Raw genomic sequence first — 17,939 nt, 5'->3', positions numbered from 1 at the left:
ATTAGCCTCTCACATCATACTTAGTCTTCCCCCATGTAATCTCATTTTGGAGTGGCCTGATGTTGATGCCATCTCATGAAGCCTGGGAGGGTCCCCCAAATTTTCCCCTCCCTACCCCGCAGCCCACCTTCCTGCTTCAGTATGGGGAGAACTTCTGTCTCTCACCCTTCTTGCTTGCATTGGCTGTGGAGATCTTGGTCGTGTAGGTGGCAAGGTTGCCATTGTGCCCCGTGGCTGAGGAAGGGGGCAGTGTCAAGAAGGGAATGGGTTTCAAGCCGATGAAGTTGGAGAGGGAGATGGCATAGGGGGGACCAAGCAAGGCTGGGGGAGGTGCGGCCACTGCTGTCAGCGCTGGGGCTGGCGAAGGGGTGAGGGGCTGGGAGAAAGTCATGCCGAGGTCAACGGGGGGCGTCTGGGAGGTAGATTTGGCCGTCTCTAAACTGAAGAACAAGAAGGGAGAAAGAATGAGACCTGTGCATGCATGCCCATTTACATATAAAAATGCAGACATCTGTGGACATATACTTGGAAGTATATGTACTAATGTGTGCTGGAACAAGCTTGCACACAGCATAATATGCATAGGTATGGGTTAATATGTATAGTTTGCTTAATACATATATAACAGTATGGTTATGGATATGGATATGCATTCACAGAAAGACGTGTTTTTACTGGCATGCATAATGACATGTGCAACAGAATAGGTACACACACAGACTGGAAATAGTGAACAAGGTGCTCTGAAGCATTTCAGCATCCGGATAAGATCTTTTTCCCCAGAATCCCCCAGACTAGGATCATACATTTATGGTAAGGAATCTTTACTGTCATAAGAGGAGCCTATATCCTTGATCAGTGTTCAGAGCTGGTTATGTCAAGGGAAGTTATACTGTATCTTTTAGCAACTCCTGTTTATATAATCAAAGCATTCCAAGATATTTTAGGCACTTATGTGTCTTGGGCCCATGACCAATGGCTTGAATCAATATCTAAATTTCACATCCTGAAACCAGTTTATCTGTCCAGGATGAAAGTAGTGAGGATAAAATTTAGCTTACTTTGGTTCTGAATATGTAAATATATTAAAATATAAAATAAGTGCCAGAGTGAATTCCACAAGAAAACTGATTGTATAAACAGGAAAGTGCTCCTTCAATAAGCAGGCCACGTCTTACCAGCCTGTACACTACTTGCCATAATGCACAAAAAGAGAGCGACAGTTATTTCCTGCTCCAAATCCTAAAGCATCTCAAGTGCCAGATTGTCATACGCCATGGCAAATATCCTTTCATATATTCCGCTCAAGTTATTTTGTGGATAAAAGGCAGTTATTCCACACTGAAAACAAGAGTCCTTTCTGAGCAGAACTGAAGGCTGCCATCGGTGCTCGTAGCTGAAAGGGGAATTTCAGGGGAAGGCAAAGACAACTGCCCAAAATACTGTAGCTAATGGTAGTAGTCTCAGGTTGGCTCATGAGAAACTCAAAAGATTGGAGGCTGTCATCCAGGCTGGAGAGACAGTGTGCAAAACTATTGACACTCATGAGATTGCTGCAGGATGTTACATTTTAACATTCCTGTTTACTAAATAAAAGGCAGAAAGGTGGCAAACTAACAATTCACCCACCATAGCCAAGGGTCGCCATTTGGTTCCTACAAAGCTATCCATCTAAAAGTCCCAGGGCTTAGACACAGGAGGAAGAAGCTGCAGCAATACCTGTGTATATTTGTGAAAATGAGGTTTCCTCCCTGCCTCATCTCCCCCAGAGGCTGTATTGGCTCTTACCAGGCTGTGATGAGGTACTGAGCCAAAGTGATGCTGACAGGTGTCCCTGTGATGGTCACATGACGTTCGGAAGAACCCTCTGTCTGGTTCCCGATCTTGATGTGTGCTCCAGACATTTGCCGAATCTCACTGATCTTGCTCCCCTGGCGGCCAATGATGCAGCCAATGAGCTAAGGAGGAAAAAGAAGAATTGTCTTTCGGAGGGAAGGAATTTCATCCCCCAAGAAAACAGCTGAACTAAGGTGCATGGAAAATACTGAATCATTAAGTGATGTATTTCTTGCAGTGAAAAACAGTGCCTTACTTACAGTAGTATTTACTTTGGGAACAGAAATTGCCAAGATTCAAATAAATAGAGAAATTATTATAATATAATACAGGGGTCTTCAAACTCGGCCCTTTTATGACTCCTGGATTTCAACTCCCAGAATTCCTCAGCCAGCATGTCTGGCTGAGGAATTCTGGGAGTTGAAGTCCATGAGTCATAAAAGGGCCGAGTTTGAAGACCTCTGATAATATAATAAATATAATATATAATATATAATATAATATAATATAACATAACATAACATAATATAATATATGGAATTGATAGGCCATCCCAATCTGTCACAACTTGGATGATTTAAAAGTATGGCACTAAAATCAAAGAAATACCTTGCCAAAAAGAAAAGTAACTTTCAGAAACAAATATTCACAGATCAAAACAGCATAAAGGGATCTATCATCCAATCTAGCCAGAGGCCTAAGGATAGAGTCAGGTTTTATGGGCTTGTTTAAATAAGGCTAGGTTGAAGCTGTATAAATCTGGCAGGAAACTGTGTTCCAGAGAGTAGCTGCATGACAGGAGGTGCAAACATCCATTACTATTCAGTCTTATCAGAGTTGAGACTAAGCTCATCCTTTCTAAGCCAGGAATATACAACTTCTACATACTGGAATTAGACATTGACTATATCATTTGGCTAGCCCCAGGCCAAGATGCATAATTTGAGCCCAAATTGACAGATCACCTCATCCAGGGGCCTCATGTAGATAGTAAACAGGAGAGGTGAGAATACCAAATCTTAAGAGGGGATTCAATCTCTCCCTCTTTTGTCAACGCTGACTGAACCCAATCATAGAGAAAGGAAAACCATCACAGGAACACTTTATCTTCACTTCCTACTCCCTGCAGGCAATCCTTAAAAATACCATGATTGATGGTATCAAAAGCTGCCAAGAGATTAAGAAGAAACCGGATGATTACAGCACCTTTCTCCTGACTACACCAAAGTTATCAACAAATTCCAATATCATCCTGATATTATGCCCTGGTCTGAAACCAGAATGAAGTAAGTCCAGACAATCTGAATCTTTCAGGGACCTCTGAAGCTGTAACCTAGCCACATACTGGATGAAAATTGCCTAGGACAGTTGGGTCCAGTGAAGGCTTTTTGAGGAGAGGACACTATATTCAAGGCAGGAGGTGCCACCATTCCCTCAAAGAAACACACCACACTTAACAACGGCACACCTCTGAATGGCCTACACCAGCCAAGAGGCACATGGATCTAATACAGAAGTGGCCAGGATCATCAGCCTAGGGACACTGTCCTTTTCTGAGATTCAAACTCAGATGTTACTGAAGGACAGGATCAATCCTGTTTGTAGCTGTGTGGGGCCCCAGGATTGTGCTGTTTAAGCTCTCTAGCTACAAACATTTATTGGACTGAACCACATTCTATTAGACAAGAGAGAGACTGAACGGGAAAGGAAAAAAATAATTAAGTCATGTAGTTCAGGTTTCTACCAGACTGTGGCAGGAACTGACCTGCAATAATAAAACAGTGCAGCTTGTTTTGTAAGACTTTTTCTTTTAACAAAAAATTCCAGCATTTCTTTTTTCTTGTGCATGTAAAATCGGGGCGCTGTGTAAAGGTCAAATGTTGCTTACTACCCACATGCTTCCTGACTTGGAATAAAGTCTTCAGTTTCCCCAACAGAACAGCCTTGCAGCTGGGTTGGCTGTGTGGGTGAGCAACTGGCACATTCCTCTTTTAGCTTGATATTATGGCTTTTGCTCCCAGAGAGGAGTGAGTGTGAAGCTTCTGAAGTTGTTGGAAAGTGGGTTTAACATACCTCTTTCCCACCCCTGTTGTTCCTCTCTCTTAGGACTTTCCAGTGTGATTACTGTGCTTTGTCCACTACTGCTAGTCCGGTGAGGTAGGCCAGGTCAGGAAACGGGCCCCACAAGGATTCCAGGAATGCTACTTTACTGGGTAGGGTGTAATAACAGAATCACGAAAGCCTGCAAGCCTTTCTCTCGCTCTACCCCCCCCCCCTTACACTAAACAGAATCAAGACAGGACTATTTTGAGATTCTTTCTCACTTTCTCAGGACTGAGTTGCTGTTTCACTTCCGTTAGCAGTTATTCCCTTCCAAAGTCATCTCTACATTCCTTTATAACTACAATGACATCTGAACCTTGTGACAGAAGGAAAGAGCCAAATACTTATCAAATTCAAATAACTGTTGATGCCAACAATCTTTATTTCCTTTCATATCTGAAGATTCAATTATTTCCAGAGAATCCCTTCATGGTACAACTAGGCTGCCATGAAAGAAACAGCAGCACAGTTTGTATTAAAACTCAAATTATGGTTTTGAACCCTCCTCCCTGGGATTGCCCCCTCGGTATAGACTGCATTATTTTTTTTAAACCTTTGTCTTAGCTATGGTGATGAAGTTTGGACTTTTAAGCATTACTAAGGTTAGAAATTGGTTTTCCACCTGCTTCTTTTTCTTAGCAGTTATAAATAACACTGTATTCTTTCTGCTTAACCTGGGACAGAGGCAGCACAGGTCACTCAAGTTCATTCTTTGTCAGATTCCAGATGAAGGAATGCCCTACTTGTAGTCTTGTTAGACCTCCTACAGGCCTTTGAGATCAAAGTATCCTTCCAGACTGTTTGTGAGGGTTGAGGTTCAGGAGCACCATTTCACAGTGGTTCCATTTGGCGGTTCTAGTGAAGACTTAGCCCAATGGCTACTCTCCTGTGGGATACCATAGGGCTTGTTTTCCTTCCCTTCTCCCTCTCCCCCCCCCTTTTTGTTTTGTTTTTGATATCCACATGAAAGTCTTCTTTGTATTACTAGCTATGCTATGCTAGAGATGGTTTGTCCTGGTATCTGAAGACTATCAGAGTCTGGAGGGGATAGAGCAGGCTAGACCTGAATCCAAGCAAGATAGAGCTGTTTGTGCATCAGACTTTCCGTGTTTTCTCCTTGATAGGAAATACTAATCCTGTATGAATAGGCTGTAACCTGGGGATCCTTCTGGATTCTCATCATACGGTGAGTGAGCTGGTTGAGATTGTGACTGGGGGAGTTTTCACCAACTTTGACTGACATGCTATTTGTAACCCTATCTGAAACAGGATTTTGCCACAAGAACTAATACTGTTGACACCGCTCATCAAGACACCTATAATGCACCCTACATGGGTTTGTCCTTGAATTTATCTTCTTTACCACCCAGAAACTGCAACTGGTAAAAAAAAAAAAAATATGCAGTATTGTGGTCCAGTGGTTCTCAACCTTTTCTTCACCACGGATCCCCTTTAAATACTTTTTGTGCCCACAGACCATGGCCATGGACCATCAAGACTTATCTCAAGATTTAAATCATAATATTTCTTCAAGCCTTTGAGCACCCATGTGGCAACATGGACCCCAGGCTGAGAATCAATGCTGTAATCCATTTGCCAATAAGTATTCTATGTTGAGAGCATATTATCACTGAAGTCTGGGTTGTGCATTGCCTCTTAACAACCCTGGACAAAACTAATTTCTTAAAATAGGTATATTAAAGTTTTAAGAGGCTTGACAACCCATTTTATCTTAAAACAAGCAAGCCACACAATGCCATTTTTTTTTAAAAAAAAAGATCTTGAATTTTCAAGTCTTCTGAATTTTAATGAAATTACTGTATCTTGCTACATTTTTTGCAAGCCATGAAAGCTAAAAAATAATTACAATTAAAAGCTGAATTGTCTGGAATAAAAAGTTGCCTGTGCTTGTTGTAGAAGGCTAGCATATTAATTCTATTTTAAAAAATTGTTTGCTACCTAACTATATTCCCCAAAGACCATAGTTCTGTGGCAGAACACAAGGTTCTCAAGAAGACAATTCCTAAATAATTAACTGGCTACTCTAGTTCAAAATAAGTGTGTAACAGATGAAGTTAAAACCCTTTCTCTATCCAAGACTCCACAGATCTGCGGTCCATCTGAATAAACAATATTAGTCCAGTTGAAAAAAATTGCTGGACCCAGAATAAGGCAGCTTTCTCATCTGCAACAATAAAAGAATTTGAATTTCTTATTCTTGCCTGGCAAAACATGGCGCTTTATTGGAAAAAGATTTGTCTGGGGAATAGATTTCTGCTTTTATTGGAATGGAGTCCCTCTCTACAGACCTTGGTGAACAGGAGCAGAGGAAAAGAATGAAAAAGGGTCTGGATTTATGCCCAATGAGCTTTTATACTGATGTGAAATGGGAGGAACGGAAGTGGGTACAATTACAACAGTGCAAACAAAAGACCCAACCAACCACAGCATTAACCCAGCAGAGTAGGCAGCTCACATCAAAGTCTGACTTACATCATTGGGAACTAGAAACTCCTGAGAGCTATTCTGAGAATTTGCATCCAGGCCTACAGAGAAAAGAGAGAAAGAAGACACAGAATTACTGGGGCCCTTTTGCTACCCCCTGGTTACTCCTTGAATGGGTATTTCATAATCCTGCCTTCCCTAGAATAAGCTAGAACTGAAATGTTAGCATCTTAAAGATCCTTTCTATGCACCATAGTTACAAAGAACAGGGAGGACACAAAAAGGATTGGACAGCTTCCCAGCTCTTGCTAAGCAATCAGCAGATCCAAGAGGGGGCTTTTGTTTTATGCCATTTCACTTAGGTCACATTACACAGGACTAATTTTAGATAGTCCCGGTGGAATTCCAGCCTATCCCAGCCTCTTCCTGTGTGATGCAGACCCCATTGGCTACAGATACTCTTTTATCAAAATAAGAAACAATCCTCGTCCTTACTCAGATGGCAAGAGTTTTGGTTCAACTGCGTGGATTTGCTGCATTTTTATAGAGGCTACTTGGAAAAGCCAAGTTCAATCAATGAATAAACAAAACCCCCAATGAAGGCTTCTTATTGTTATGCATTGTTTATCTGAGCTCCTTCCATTAGGAGAGATTACAATTTTGGACTTGTAACTTCATCCAGAGATTCAGCTCCTAATTATTCTTGGAATAACTGAATCCATCAATTCAATGTTGATGCTGAGCAACCACACACAGACCTTCTCCAGGATGATCCCTCTCTGACCTAGACTTTCAACTCTTATAACAGTGCCTGCTCCTATTGCTTCTGTAACTGAGTCCGTACACCCGGTTGTCTTCTTCTGTTTCTTTTCATTTTTTCCCCAACTTACAGACTTCTCAAGAGAGCTCCAGATATGTCTAAAATATGATTATGTGAGCCTGACCATTTGTTTCTTTAATAAGAACCATAGCTTGGTTTGTTCTAGGATCCATGATTGGCTTTTTTGACTACCCAATGTCACTGTCTTAAAATACCAATACTCTTTCTATCCTGCTTCTTCAAACTCCAACTTTCATTTCCATAAAGTGTCACAGGAAAGACCACTGAGCAATGAAATCATTTGCATTTTCAGCTATTCGAGTAGTGAAGTGTCACCAGCATAGCTAAGGCTATTGATGTTTCTTCCTCCAATTTTAAAACCACACTCATCTTTTTTCCAATCTAGTTTCCCTGAATACATATTCAGGATGTAGATTAAAAAAACATAAATAAGGGGAAAGCCTTGTCTCACTTCTTTGCCATGTGGAACTAGTCTATTTTGCTATGTTTGTGTGGATGGTGGCTTCCTGTGCTATGCATAGGTTTTACATTAGGACAAAAATCAAAGGATATTGTGTAAGCTGTTGCTTTGTTCTTTGCGTAATGGCTTTTCTGTGATGAGAACAAAGATACTAAAACTATTTCCAGCAATATCAGATCCAGCCAGAATGATACATGCCTTACTTGGATTCCTGCAATGTGCTCAGTATGGGATTGCCTTTGAAAATTGCTTGAAATCATCTGCTGGTTCTGAGTGTTGCCACAAAGCTGCTTTTCAAGATTTGCTAATCTATATCCAGGCAAAGTTTCAGTAGCGCCCGAGATATTCAAAGGCCTAAGCAATTCAAAATCATTTACTCCTTCATCTCTCTCTCTCTCTCTCTCTCTCTCTCTCTCTCTCTCTCTCTCTCTCTCTCTCTCTCTCTCTCTCTCTCTCTCTCTCTCTGTCTCTCTCTCTCTGTGTGTGTGTGTGTGTGTGTCTATGTTTCTATTTAGAGAAAGAAAACGGGAGACATTGAGAAAGAGTGTATGCTGGGCCTCTTGAGCTGATTTCTTTTGTTCCGCTCCTCTGCATTTTAATTTGAAGATGGCTATAATGATGGATATATTGAAAATAAAGAATTAATAAAAACAAAAATACTCTTGGCTACTTAAGATGAATTTGCAAAATATTCTTCTTTAACAGGGGGACTGACTGATACTGCTGTATAACCTATTTTTAACATCTAGATTTAAACAATGCTAAACTGTAATCTGGCTTCTATGGTTTTGTGAGTGCAATAATCCTGTTTTGTGAGTGCAATAACTGTTGTCTGTAAGCTACAGGTTCTGCTTTAGTTATGTATGAACCCAGTGTACTGCAGTTTATTCAATACACCATGACTTATTATGAATCAGAATTCTAGTCACTGCTTAGGAAATAGCCACCGATTGTTCTAGAAGATGAGAACCACTTTGGAAATTGGACTCACAGCTTCCTCCCCCCACTCTCTGGCCATATTTCTTTCCTGTCCTGCTGTAGATGATGTAATCCAGATGTCTATATTTTGCACAATCAATTACAGTTTTTCAAGCAGACTGAGAATGACCCAAGTGTGCTCTGTAAGCATCTTAATAAGTGGGTGACTGTCCAAAGGATTATGGATAGAAATTAAGGTGTACATTAAAGAATCAACTATCATTACTTCAATAGAGCTACCTTACCAATTGTGCACTTTTACTGACATATTTCCTATTTATGTCTCTGATTCAAGTTTCCCCAATAATTATTTTAAATTATCCCTTAGGTTGCTTTCTTTTTCGGTAAAAGATAGCCTTCCTGACCTGGCATCTTCCGTGAATGCTGGACCAAAACTTCCATAATATTCATCCAGCCACACTCTACCTTTGCTAACTTGGGATAATGCTCGCACTTAGAGGCTGTCAGGTTGAGGCAGGCTGCTATAAAATTAGAGGCTATAAACATAGGTGTCTTGACAGAGGGTCTCAAAATGCTCTCCACAATTCTTTTGCTTTCTTCTTTTAGTATTTATATCCCAAATAAATCCTTAACAATTCACTAGATTTCATATCACTTACCAATACCAATATCATATCTTTTAGCAATCCTCTGCCTGATCTGTAAAAATCATTTTAATGCAGATTCATTTTTATGCCTATTTTATGCAATTCACAGGTATCACACGAAAGAATGATAGGTTTATCTGTAACTCTAATACAAATACTGTTTACATTTCAATAAAAGTCACATATTTTTCTTTGGAATGTAATGTGTTATTTATTCAAGTTATATTGTTCTAATTGACATTTCTTGGTGAAAAATTACTACTCATTAGGGTTATTTATAAATATGTTTCTGCCTCCTCTCTGCAAAAAGAAGTATACTCGCAAAATCTTTACACTGTAATTAAAGATCTGAGATTATCAGAAATTATATAGCCTTATCTAATCTCAGGGCAGATAGTGATGCAGAGGATTCTGGGATTAGTCATCTTACAGAACTCTTACACACAACTCTCTTACCTGCAACTATAGATGGAGTTTGTGCCAAGGATGAAAATGAGACAGGGTGTCCCGAAAGCTGCTGCAACTTTGTCACCTGAACAACAGGAAAAAAACAAAATCAGATAACCCTTAAATATAAATAACTGTCAATTCTACATTAGTGGTTCTTGACAGTATCTTGGAGGGTCTCTCCAAGCTCAAGATTTTCTCGTGGCTGGAAAAACTGGTTCCAAAAGGAACCAACGAAACTGTATCGGCCACTGTGTTTGTATTACTATTTCAAATAAGTCTGGGATTGTAAGCTTCATAAAGATATCTTTTAAGAAGCAATATTGAGCTATCCATCTCACAACAACAGGGGCTTTTTTTCACTGTGGTTCATGCCAATTTTAAATTAGGCTTCGGCTGTAGCCGTGGGATCGTCTCCATCCACTTAAACAGAGTTACCACTAAGGATACAGAGATGGGCTTTCCTGAAGGCCAAGATTCATTGAGTGGTTAAAATTAAGTCATTCTAAATGCTTTTGCCTGTTTTTGTAAATTCTGCCACAGTCCTTAACAACTGACCTCAATAAAAGGCCCCCAAGATTGATCTGTGATCTCCAGATACTGTGGGGGGGGGGGGCTAATATGCTTGAAGCACCTGGTTGGAAAGATTCTTCCATAATATTTTCAAGAAAAGACGCATAGGATGGATCAAGTCCAGAGACCAACAACAAGATGTGAGGACAACAGAGGAGAAAACCTGGAGTTTAAATACAGATTGCAAGTTGGACTTACCTCAGCTTGAGATATTCCACTATATTGTCCTTGCATGGAAAATCCCTACAAAAGGGGGAAACAAATACAAAGAAGAAAGGTATTCTGAAAATATATTAGAGCTTCCTTGTAAACTTCATTTATTGAAAGGTCTTAAAGTAAGAAAAAAAATCACAGAGAAAAGCAGGGGGGAAAAGTGGCAGGTGCAGTTGCAGCAAGGGGGAAAGAAAGCCACAACAGCAACAAAGCAAAAGTAGATATCCTGGAAACTTAAAGAACTGGACAACATTGTAAAAATATTAAGGCCTTTTGGATCATGATTTGGTGGAACATTCAAAATATTTTCAAAAGGAAGATAAAGTTTACTCCTCAACTATTTTTATTAGGGATTTTTGAGGATTTTGATGTCAAAGATACTGTTTTAATGTTGAATTTAATTACAGCAGCAAGGTTATTGATAGGTCAATATTGGAAGAAGGATTCGTTGCCTACATTAGAAGAATGGACATTTAAGGTTTCTAACTTAGCAGAAATGGCTAAAATTTCTGCTTATTTAAAGGATCATACACAAGAAAGATATATTATGGTATGGAGAAGATGGATAGATTATATTAAGATTAAATATGGAACTGAAAAGTTCCATTTATTTTATGATTAAATAATAAGTATTATTAATAATATTTAAATTAATTTTTTATTATATAACAATTGATTATAAACTGATTTGTTTATGATATTAAGGTTTAAAGGGAATTAAGGTTTAAGTATGATTTTAATTGTTGTATAAATTGTTAAATTTGTTTAGCTTATGATTAATATATTTGTTAATTTAATTAGATTATGTTTAATATGTTTGAAATACCCTGTATTTGGCTCTGGGAAGTCGGGGGGTGGGGGTTGGGTAAATGGGTTTATTTTGTAACTTTCAATAAAACTTTTTAAATAATTAAAAAAAAATAAGAACTGGACAACATTTCTCATTTGATTTTAAAAAGGTACTTCAGCGTTCAAGCAAGCATTGCACCTGTCTGCCATTCGTTAAAGCAGAGCTGCCCTCTAATGCTAGGTAGAGACTCAGCCTTTCTCCCTCCTAGAGAAAGACTTAGCTGTTTTAAATGGTTGCAGGCAGGTGTGCATTTAAACCACTAAAATGCCTTTTTGGAACAAAATCCAAAGCACTGCACAGCCCTAGAAACTAATAAGCTCAATGATCTTTCAGTTGTAAACATTATAAAAAACAAAAGACTCAGGAGCCATAGAAATTCTATCAGAAGTTTTACAATCATGCAAAAACATGTGTGTAGTTTAGTCTCTTGATCACATAAGATTCAGCATACCAGTACCAAAAATACATTTTGTAAAGAGTAGCCAAAACAAATGTTCTTTTCCAAGCTTGATTGAATGGCCTGAGCAATAGAACAAGTCTTTTCATTTACAAACAAAAAACAAAAAACCCTGGCCATTTCCATATCTAATGTATTAAGTTTTTAGTTTGTGCAATTCACACAATATTCTACCCTTATGACCTATTTTATCTGAGCTGAAATGTAAATGGGATGCTCTGAATTCAGAAGAATTAAATACATATTATTTTAAAATGGGCCACCCACACCATTACACCTTTACAAGGTGTAATGGTGACTGTTACCAAGAAAAGTTTAATATATGTCAGTCTTTTGCCACTGGGTGAGACTAAGTCACCCTCATTCATTTTACTAAGAGCATTTATATGCAGTCGTAATTTGATTTATTCAGTCATTCAGAATTTTTTTGCATTAACTTGTACATCTTTGGCCATCTAGTAAATGTATTTTAATTTTTAAACAGTAGTTAATGCTTCTCAGTTTTACTACAGTATAAAAAACAGATTAAAGTTAATACTGTGCACATTATGATCATCGGTGGAGAACATGTAAGTAAGAAAAACAAAACAATAATGGGATTTTGTTCAAAATTATAGTGAATTCTCACTGAAATCCCTATAAATCAGTGATTCTCAACCTGTGGGTCGGGACCCCATTTGGGGTCGAACGGTCATTTCACGGGGGTCGCCAAACAACGCAGTCCGCCATTTTTTTTCCCTCCTTTTCCTTAGCTGTGCTACTCCCTTTTATTCTATTGGCTTTTGAAAGCCAATAGAATAGACTCTCTTGAATAGAGTCTAATTCTATTGGCTTTCAAAAGCCAATAGGAATTGTCCAGGCTGTCTCTGCCCTGCTGAGCCTGCCAAAAGTCCCATTCTGCAAACGGTGCTGCACCAGTTGAGTAGTCCTTGACTTACGACCGGTTGAGTAGTCCTCGACTTACGATCGGTTGGGGGGGGGGTCACGGCATTAAAAAGGTTGAGAACCACTGCTATAAATTGACTTAGTATAATACATTAATTTCTGTTTTTTCTCACTAAGCACTTATAGGTACATATGACAATCCTGTCTGGGAGAAACTGAAATTATGATACTTCTGAATTTGCATGCACTGGATTATATTGTCAATTGTTATTGTGCAGCTTTGGTGAAAAACATTTTTCTTCCTCTTTTATGGCTCATTCTGCTTTTATTTGGCTTATATTAGCAGTTAAATTGTACTAAGATTTCAATGCTAGTATAAGGAAGAAATGGCACATGCTGTGGGGTACCATCAGTTAGGAACCTATGGAGGGGCCTGCCTTCTCTGCCATAGTCCCCTCATGAAACATTCTTTCTCCCAAACATTAGATTAGCTCCATCCCTTATGATACTCTGGAACTCCCTCAAGACCTGGTTATGTAATCAGTCCTGGGGCTCCCAGGGAACCAGAGAATGCTTTTATGGCTTCTTTGCTCAGGCGCCATCTTTCTCCTTTCTCTGCCTAGGGCCTGTATACTTGTTTTTATAATATTTATCTTTTAATGTAGAGTTTTATATCTTTATATCTGTTGTTTTTATGTTTGTTGTTTTATTTGATTGCTGTATGCCGCCCAAAGTTGCTTTTTGTCAGTTGGGTGGTCATACAAAATAAATGAACAGATAAATATAATACAAACAACACAATTTAGACTTTTCACACTAATCAAACACGATTTTACTATTGGGATAATGCCTATAGTTTAGAAATAAAGGTGCCATTTGGCTTTCCATTTCTCTTTTTATAATTGGAGTTGATGTAGATAGGAAAGTTGATGAACTGGTTGTGTGAACAACAACTATTCAGGTTGCTGAGCTATATCCAGGCAAAGTTTTAAGTAGTGCCCAAGACATACAAAGGCCTAAGCCAGGGGTAGGCAATTTTGGCTCTTTTATGACTCGTGGACTTCAATGCCCACTAAGCAGTTCAAAATCACTTACTCCTTCATCTCTCTCTTTCTGGAAGATTCTGAAACCATCCCTTTAACCTCACTCTTTTAGTCAGAATCTCTTACTAAGAATGGCTTGTCCTGATTTATAGAGAAGCAAGAAATGATTTTTCTGTGCATGGTCAGCTCCCTTGTTTTAATGACTGCTGAGGGCTACTGGGGTTCCTTTCTGGGTCATCAGGATGCTCAAATTAAAGAGGATCCTTTTGTAGTCTCCAAGGCAAACAATGTGCTATCATTTATTTATTTAATGTATACGCCGCCCATCTCCCTCTTACCATCACACATAAGTGTGGTCATAGGTATCTTCATCAACTCTGATATCATAGGTATCTTCATCTAACCCTTTTTGGTTAGATTCTTTTAATGATACAGGAATACATGGGAAGCTGGTATGCCACAAATAAAGCACCACGTAGGACAGGAGTGTCAAACTTGCAACATCACGTAACATGACTTTTTTTCCATTGCCAACAATGGGGTGGGTGCGGTTTTGGCATGATGCATCTGGCCTGTGGGCCGGCAGTTTGACACTCCGGAAGTAGGAGAAGGAATGGCAGAACTTGAGGATGGAGTGAAAAGATCAGCCTAGAATCCCTATGTAGCCACAAACGAACTTCCAAACCGTTTTTTAGTGCTGTTGACCTTTATCTAACTCTAACCAGGTGCTGACTGTTAGTTGAGAAGGCTTTTAGTTATAGGCTTTTACCAATAAATCAGCTTAATTGAACCTTCATGTGTGAACCTTGTTTTTCATTTCTGACAAACCAGTTTCTAGCATCTTCTTCATTTACAGGAAAATATCTCAGCCCCAGAAGATAACAATGTATCCAGTGGTTTCTTTGGAAGCATTGCCACGGATGCAAAAAAGAGAACAATTTAAAGTGGTAGAGGGCATTCTTGGGGTTAACACAAGGAGAAGAATAGTAATCTTGCCAATTTGCCCACCAGGAAATGTTTTATAGCTGGCCACTTCCACTACTGCACACATATTGTAAATAGGCAAGCTCCCCCTCCCAATGCGCTCAAAAAAAAGGCAATCCAAATTCCAGTTATGCTGGGAGTATTGTCTACATCAGGCAGCAGCTGGTTTGGATACCTCATTCCCCTTTCCAGCATCTTGCTGCTGCAGCTAATAATCCTACCGATCTGCCCCCATGTTCCCAGCATATTCCTGCTGGCCTGTTCACCCTCTTCTTAGTACTTTCTCACCATCCTGCCTTTCATTCTCAGTGTCTTTTTGCTGGCCCATCCCATTCCCATCTCTCAATCCTCTTCCCACTAATGCTATCATAACAGAGGACCCCAAAGCCTCTTAGCAAAACAATCTACTGATAGTTTACTTAAAGGTCTCTTACCTGATTGGCTGAGAGAAGAACCGGTCCCAAGGACAAGCTGGGATGGTAGGGAATCGTGGCACCTTTTGGGGGTGACTGAAGGAAATCAGAAGGAAGTATCAGTGCAAAATTCTATATTTGTGTACCCCAAGCTGCATTCTAATGCCAACAGGCACTGCCTTCTGTCACACAATAGGCATTCTGGCATTACACCAAGAGGGGATATTTTTAGCTCCCTCCCATTTGGTTTATGCTGAGTAATTTCAGATATGGGCGGGATATGAAAAGTAAAAGATCACCTTTGATCATGTTTAGTCTCTTGCCCCTATTAACGGAAGAGAATACTAGAGAGTAAGAACAGATACTACTTATGCTATATCCTTTGTGAAGGAAACCTATCTTTGACACGGCTGCCCAGCAAATTGCAGATTTTGATGAATCAAAAGTATCCCAAGATTTCTGCTATGGGAATCATCTTCCCTCTGCAATTAAGGCATGAGAAGTCTTCCAGGCAAAGGAGCACAACTCAGAAAGGTCAGATGGTGCCGAGAAAGATTCCTGCCTAAAATCCTAAAGCACAGTTATCTAGAGGAGAGTGCTTGATACTTAACCCATTTAAATGTCTGACTCAACAGTTACGTAAATGTCTTTTTTGCTTGCTTGCTTGCTTTCCTAAGAAATAGGTCTGGCTGCTGCAAATAGGAATTAACAGTAATGTGCTAGAGGTATACTTAAATCTTTCTTTATAGACCATCTAATCATTCAAAACTTTACCCCAATGGAAAGGGATAAAGTTACATCCATCTTTTCTCCTTAGAATAGAAAAGCAGCTAGACAGCAGATTATTAACAGTAAAAAATGTCTGCAAATAACAAGTGCATGTGCATAAGTGGATGTCCTTCCTTCCTTCCTTCCTTCCTTCCTTCCTTCCTTCCTTCCTTCCTTCCTTCCTTCCTTCCTTCCTTCCTTCCTTCCTCCCTCCCTCCCTCCCTCCCTCCCTCCCTCTCTATATTTATATAGCTGCTCATCTAACAACCAACTCTCAGCAGCTCCCAATATACATGTACTGCTGCCGCCGTTGTTAGTTTAAAATTATGTCTGCAATAGGGCTGAGGTTTTTTTGGTATCCACACAGTGGACAAACAGGGGGGGAAAAATCATAATGGCATCCCAAGTGGATTCAAGTTTTGAAGTACCCAAGGAGCACGTCTGAACTCAAAGCCTTAAAGTACCACTTCTCCACTTGGATACGAAGGAGCAGACTCAAAGCCTTAAAGTACCACTTCTCCACTTGGATACGAAGGAGCAGACATTGTAGAGAACCAGCAGTGGTTCTCAACCTGTGGGTCAGGACCCCATTTGGGGTCAAACGACCATTTCACAGGGGTCGCCAAACAACGCAGTCCGCCATTTTTTTCCCCTTTTTCTTAGCTGTGCTACTCCCTTTTATTCTACTGGCTTTTGAAAGCCAATAGAATAGACTCTCTTGAATAGAGTCTAATTCTATTGGCTTTCAAAAGCCAATAGGAATTGTCCAGGCTGTCTCTGCCCTGCTGAGCCCGCCAAAAGTCCCATTCTGCAAACGGTGCTGCACCAATTGAGTAGTCCTCGACTTACGACCGGTTGAGTAGTCCTCAACTTATGACAGGTTGGGGGTCGCGGCATTAAAAAGATTGAGAACCACTGTTGTAGAGATACATGAGAGTAAACAAAAGCTGTACCTCCAGTATAACTGCACAGATCTGTCGCACGCACTGGATGATAGCATCTGGTACTCCAGAGACAGTGACAGCCCTTTCAGTGGAATTGGGCAGGAGGTCTCCAGCCACCTGGACTTGAGCACCTGTTGTCTGGAATGAACAAATGCTCTGTTTTTCTGAGCAGCCTCCACTTACATGGAGCTGGGTCAGGAACACTTTGTAATCCCGTGAGATTATTACAGCATTCTTGAAGGAGCTAATTTATTCGGAGATCTAAATGTTTCCTGTGATACCTCTTCCCCTACATAGATATGACTCCTCATACAAACAAAATATTTCATTTGACTTTCACAAAGAAGTGCAAATGAAAAAAAGTTGTAAATTTAGTTTCAATTTTTATTTAACAAGAAAGAAGTGTGCAAGAAATAGCAGTTTCTGAGATTTAAGCCATTCGCTCTGGGAGCATAAGATCAATAGCAATGAAACTAGAAAGGAACAAAAGTTAAGGCACAAAAAATAAAAAAGTAAGAAAGTAGCAGTAATGCTCAAGTGAATAAGATAGGACAATTGAAGGCTCTACCTCTCGGATTTCCTTTATTTTGGCTCCAGCTTTGCCAATGAGTGAGCCACACTGGCTAGCTGGGATGACTAGCCTCAGTGTTACGGGTGGTTTGGAGATGGTGCCTCCATTGGTTGCTCCATTTCCCAAGTCCTGAAATAAAAGAATTTGTATTCAATTCAAGTGCAAAGGGATCCTTTCAAAACCACATTTAATTATTAGTATGCAGCATTTTGTGTTAGAACCTCCATTATAAGTAAAAAAAAAATCATCCTAAAAATCTAGTTCTTTTCCTCTAAGAACCACTATTTTATGATATCCAGGGGTTTGGTTTTTTTTGTACATGCTGTCATCCTAATAATATTCTGTTTTGATTTTTTTTTAAATCACAGATGTAATTTGGTGAGATATAAATACAGTGACATCACCACCACTGGCTTTAATATGATCGTTTTGAATTCCTAGGAAAACTTAAACTATATACCAAGAGAAGTACATTACCAGAAATGGCTGTTTAAGCTTTAACAAGATTCAGTATGTGACA

The 17,939-nt window shown here is 39.6% G+C and overlaps 1 protein-coding gene across 4 annotated transcripts in view; it reads right to left on the bottom strand.

Annotated features, from left to right (window-relative positions):
• Positions 1-17,939, bottom strand: part of PCBP4 (poly(rC) binding protein 4) — a 55,972-nt gene that overhangs the window by 11,136 nt on the left and 26,897 nt on the right. For 2 of the 4 annotated variants that reach the window (XM_039342612.1, XM_039342613.1), the window contains exons 6-13: positions 17,417-17,548; positions 16,858-16,986; positions 15,158-15,232; positions 10,490-10,534; positions 9,728-9,803; positions 6,433-6,485; positions 1,789-1,958; positions 166-440 (exon numbers count right to left, since the gene is read on the bottom strand). In XM_039342612.1, coding sequence (XP_039198546.1) covers positions 166-440; positions 1,789-1,958; positions 6,433-6,485; positions 9,728-9,803; positions 10,490-10,534; positions 15,158-15,232; positions 16,858-16,986; positions 17,417-17,548 — 955 coding nt within the window. The remainder of the gene's footprint in view (positions 1-165; positions 441-1,788; positions 1,959-6,432; positions 6,486-9,727; positions 9,804-10,489; positions 10,535-15,157; positions 15,233-16,857; positions 16,987-17,416; positions 17,549-17,939) is intronic. The other 2 variants (XM_039342614.1, XM_039342616.1) reach the window with 1 other exon arrangement.

Source organism: Crotalus tigris, unplaced genomic scaffold (genome assembly GCF_016545835.1).
Source record: "Crotalus tigris isolate CLP2741 ecotype Arizona unplaced genomic scaffold, ASM1654583v1 scf7180000017800.2534000, whole genome shotgun sequence".
Taxonomy (NCBI): domain Eukaryota; kingdom Metazoa; phylum Chordata; class Lepidosauria; order Squamata; family Viperidae; genus Crotalus; species Crotalus tigris.
This window is presented reverse-complemented; position numbering and strand designations above follow the sequence as displayed.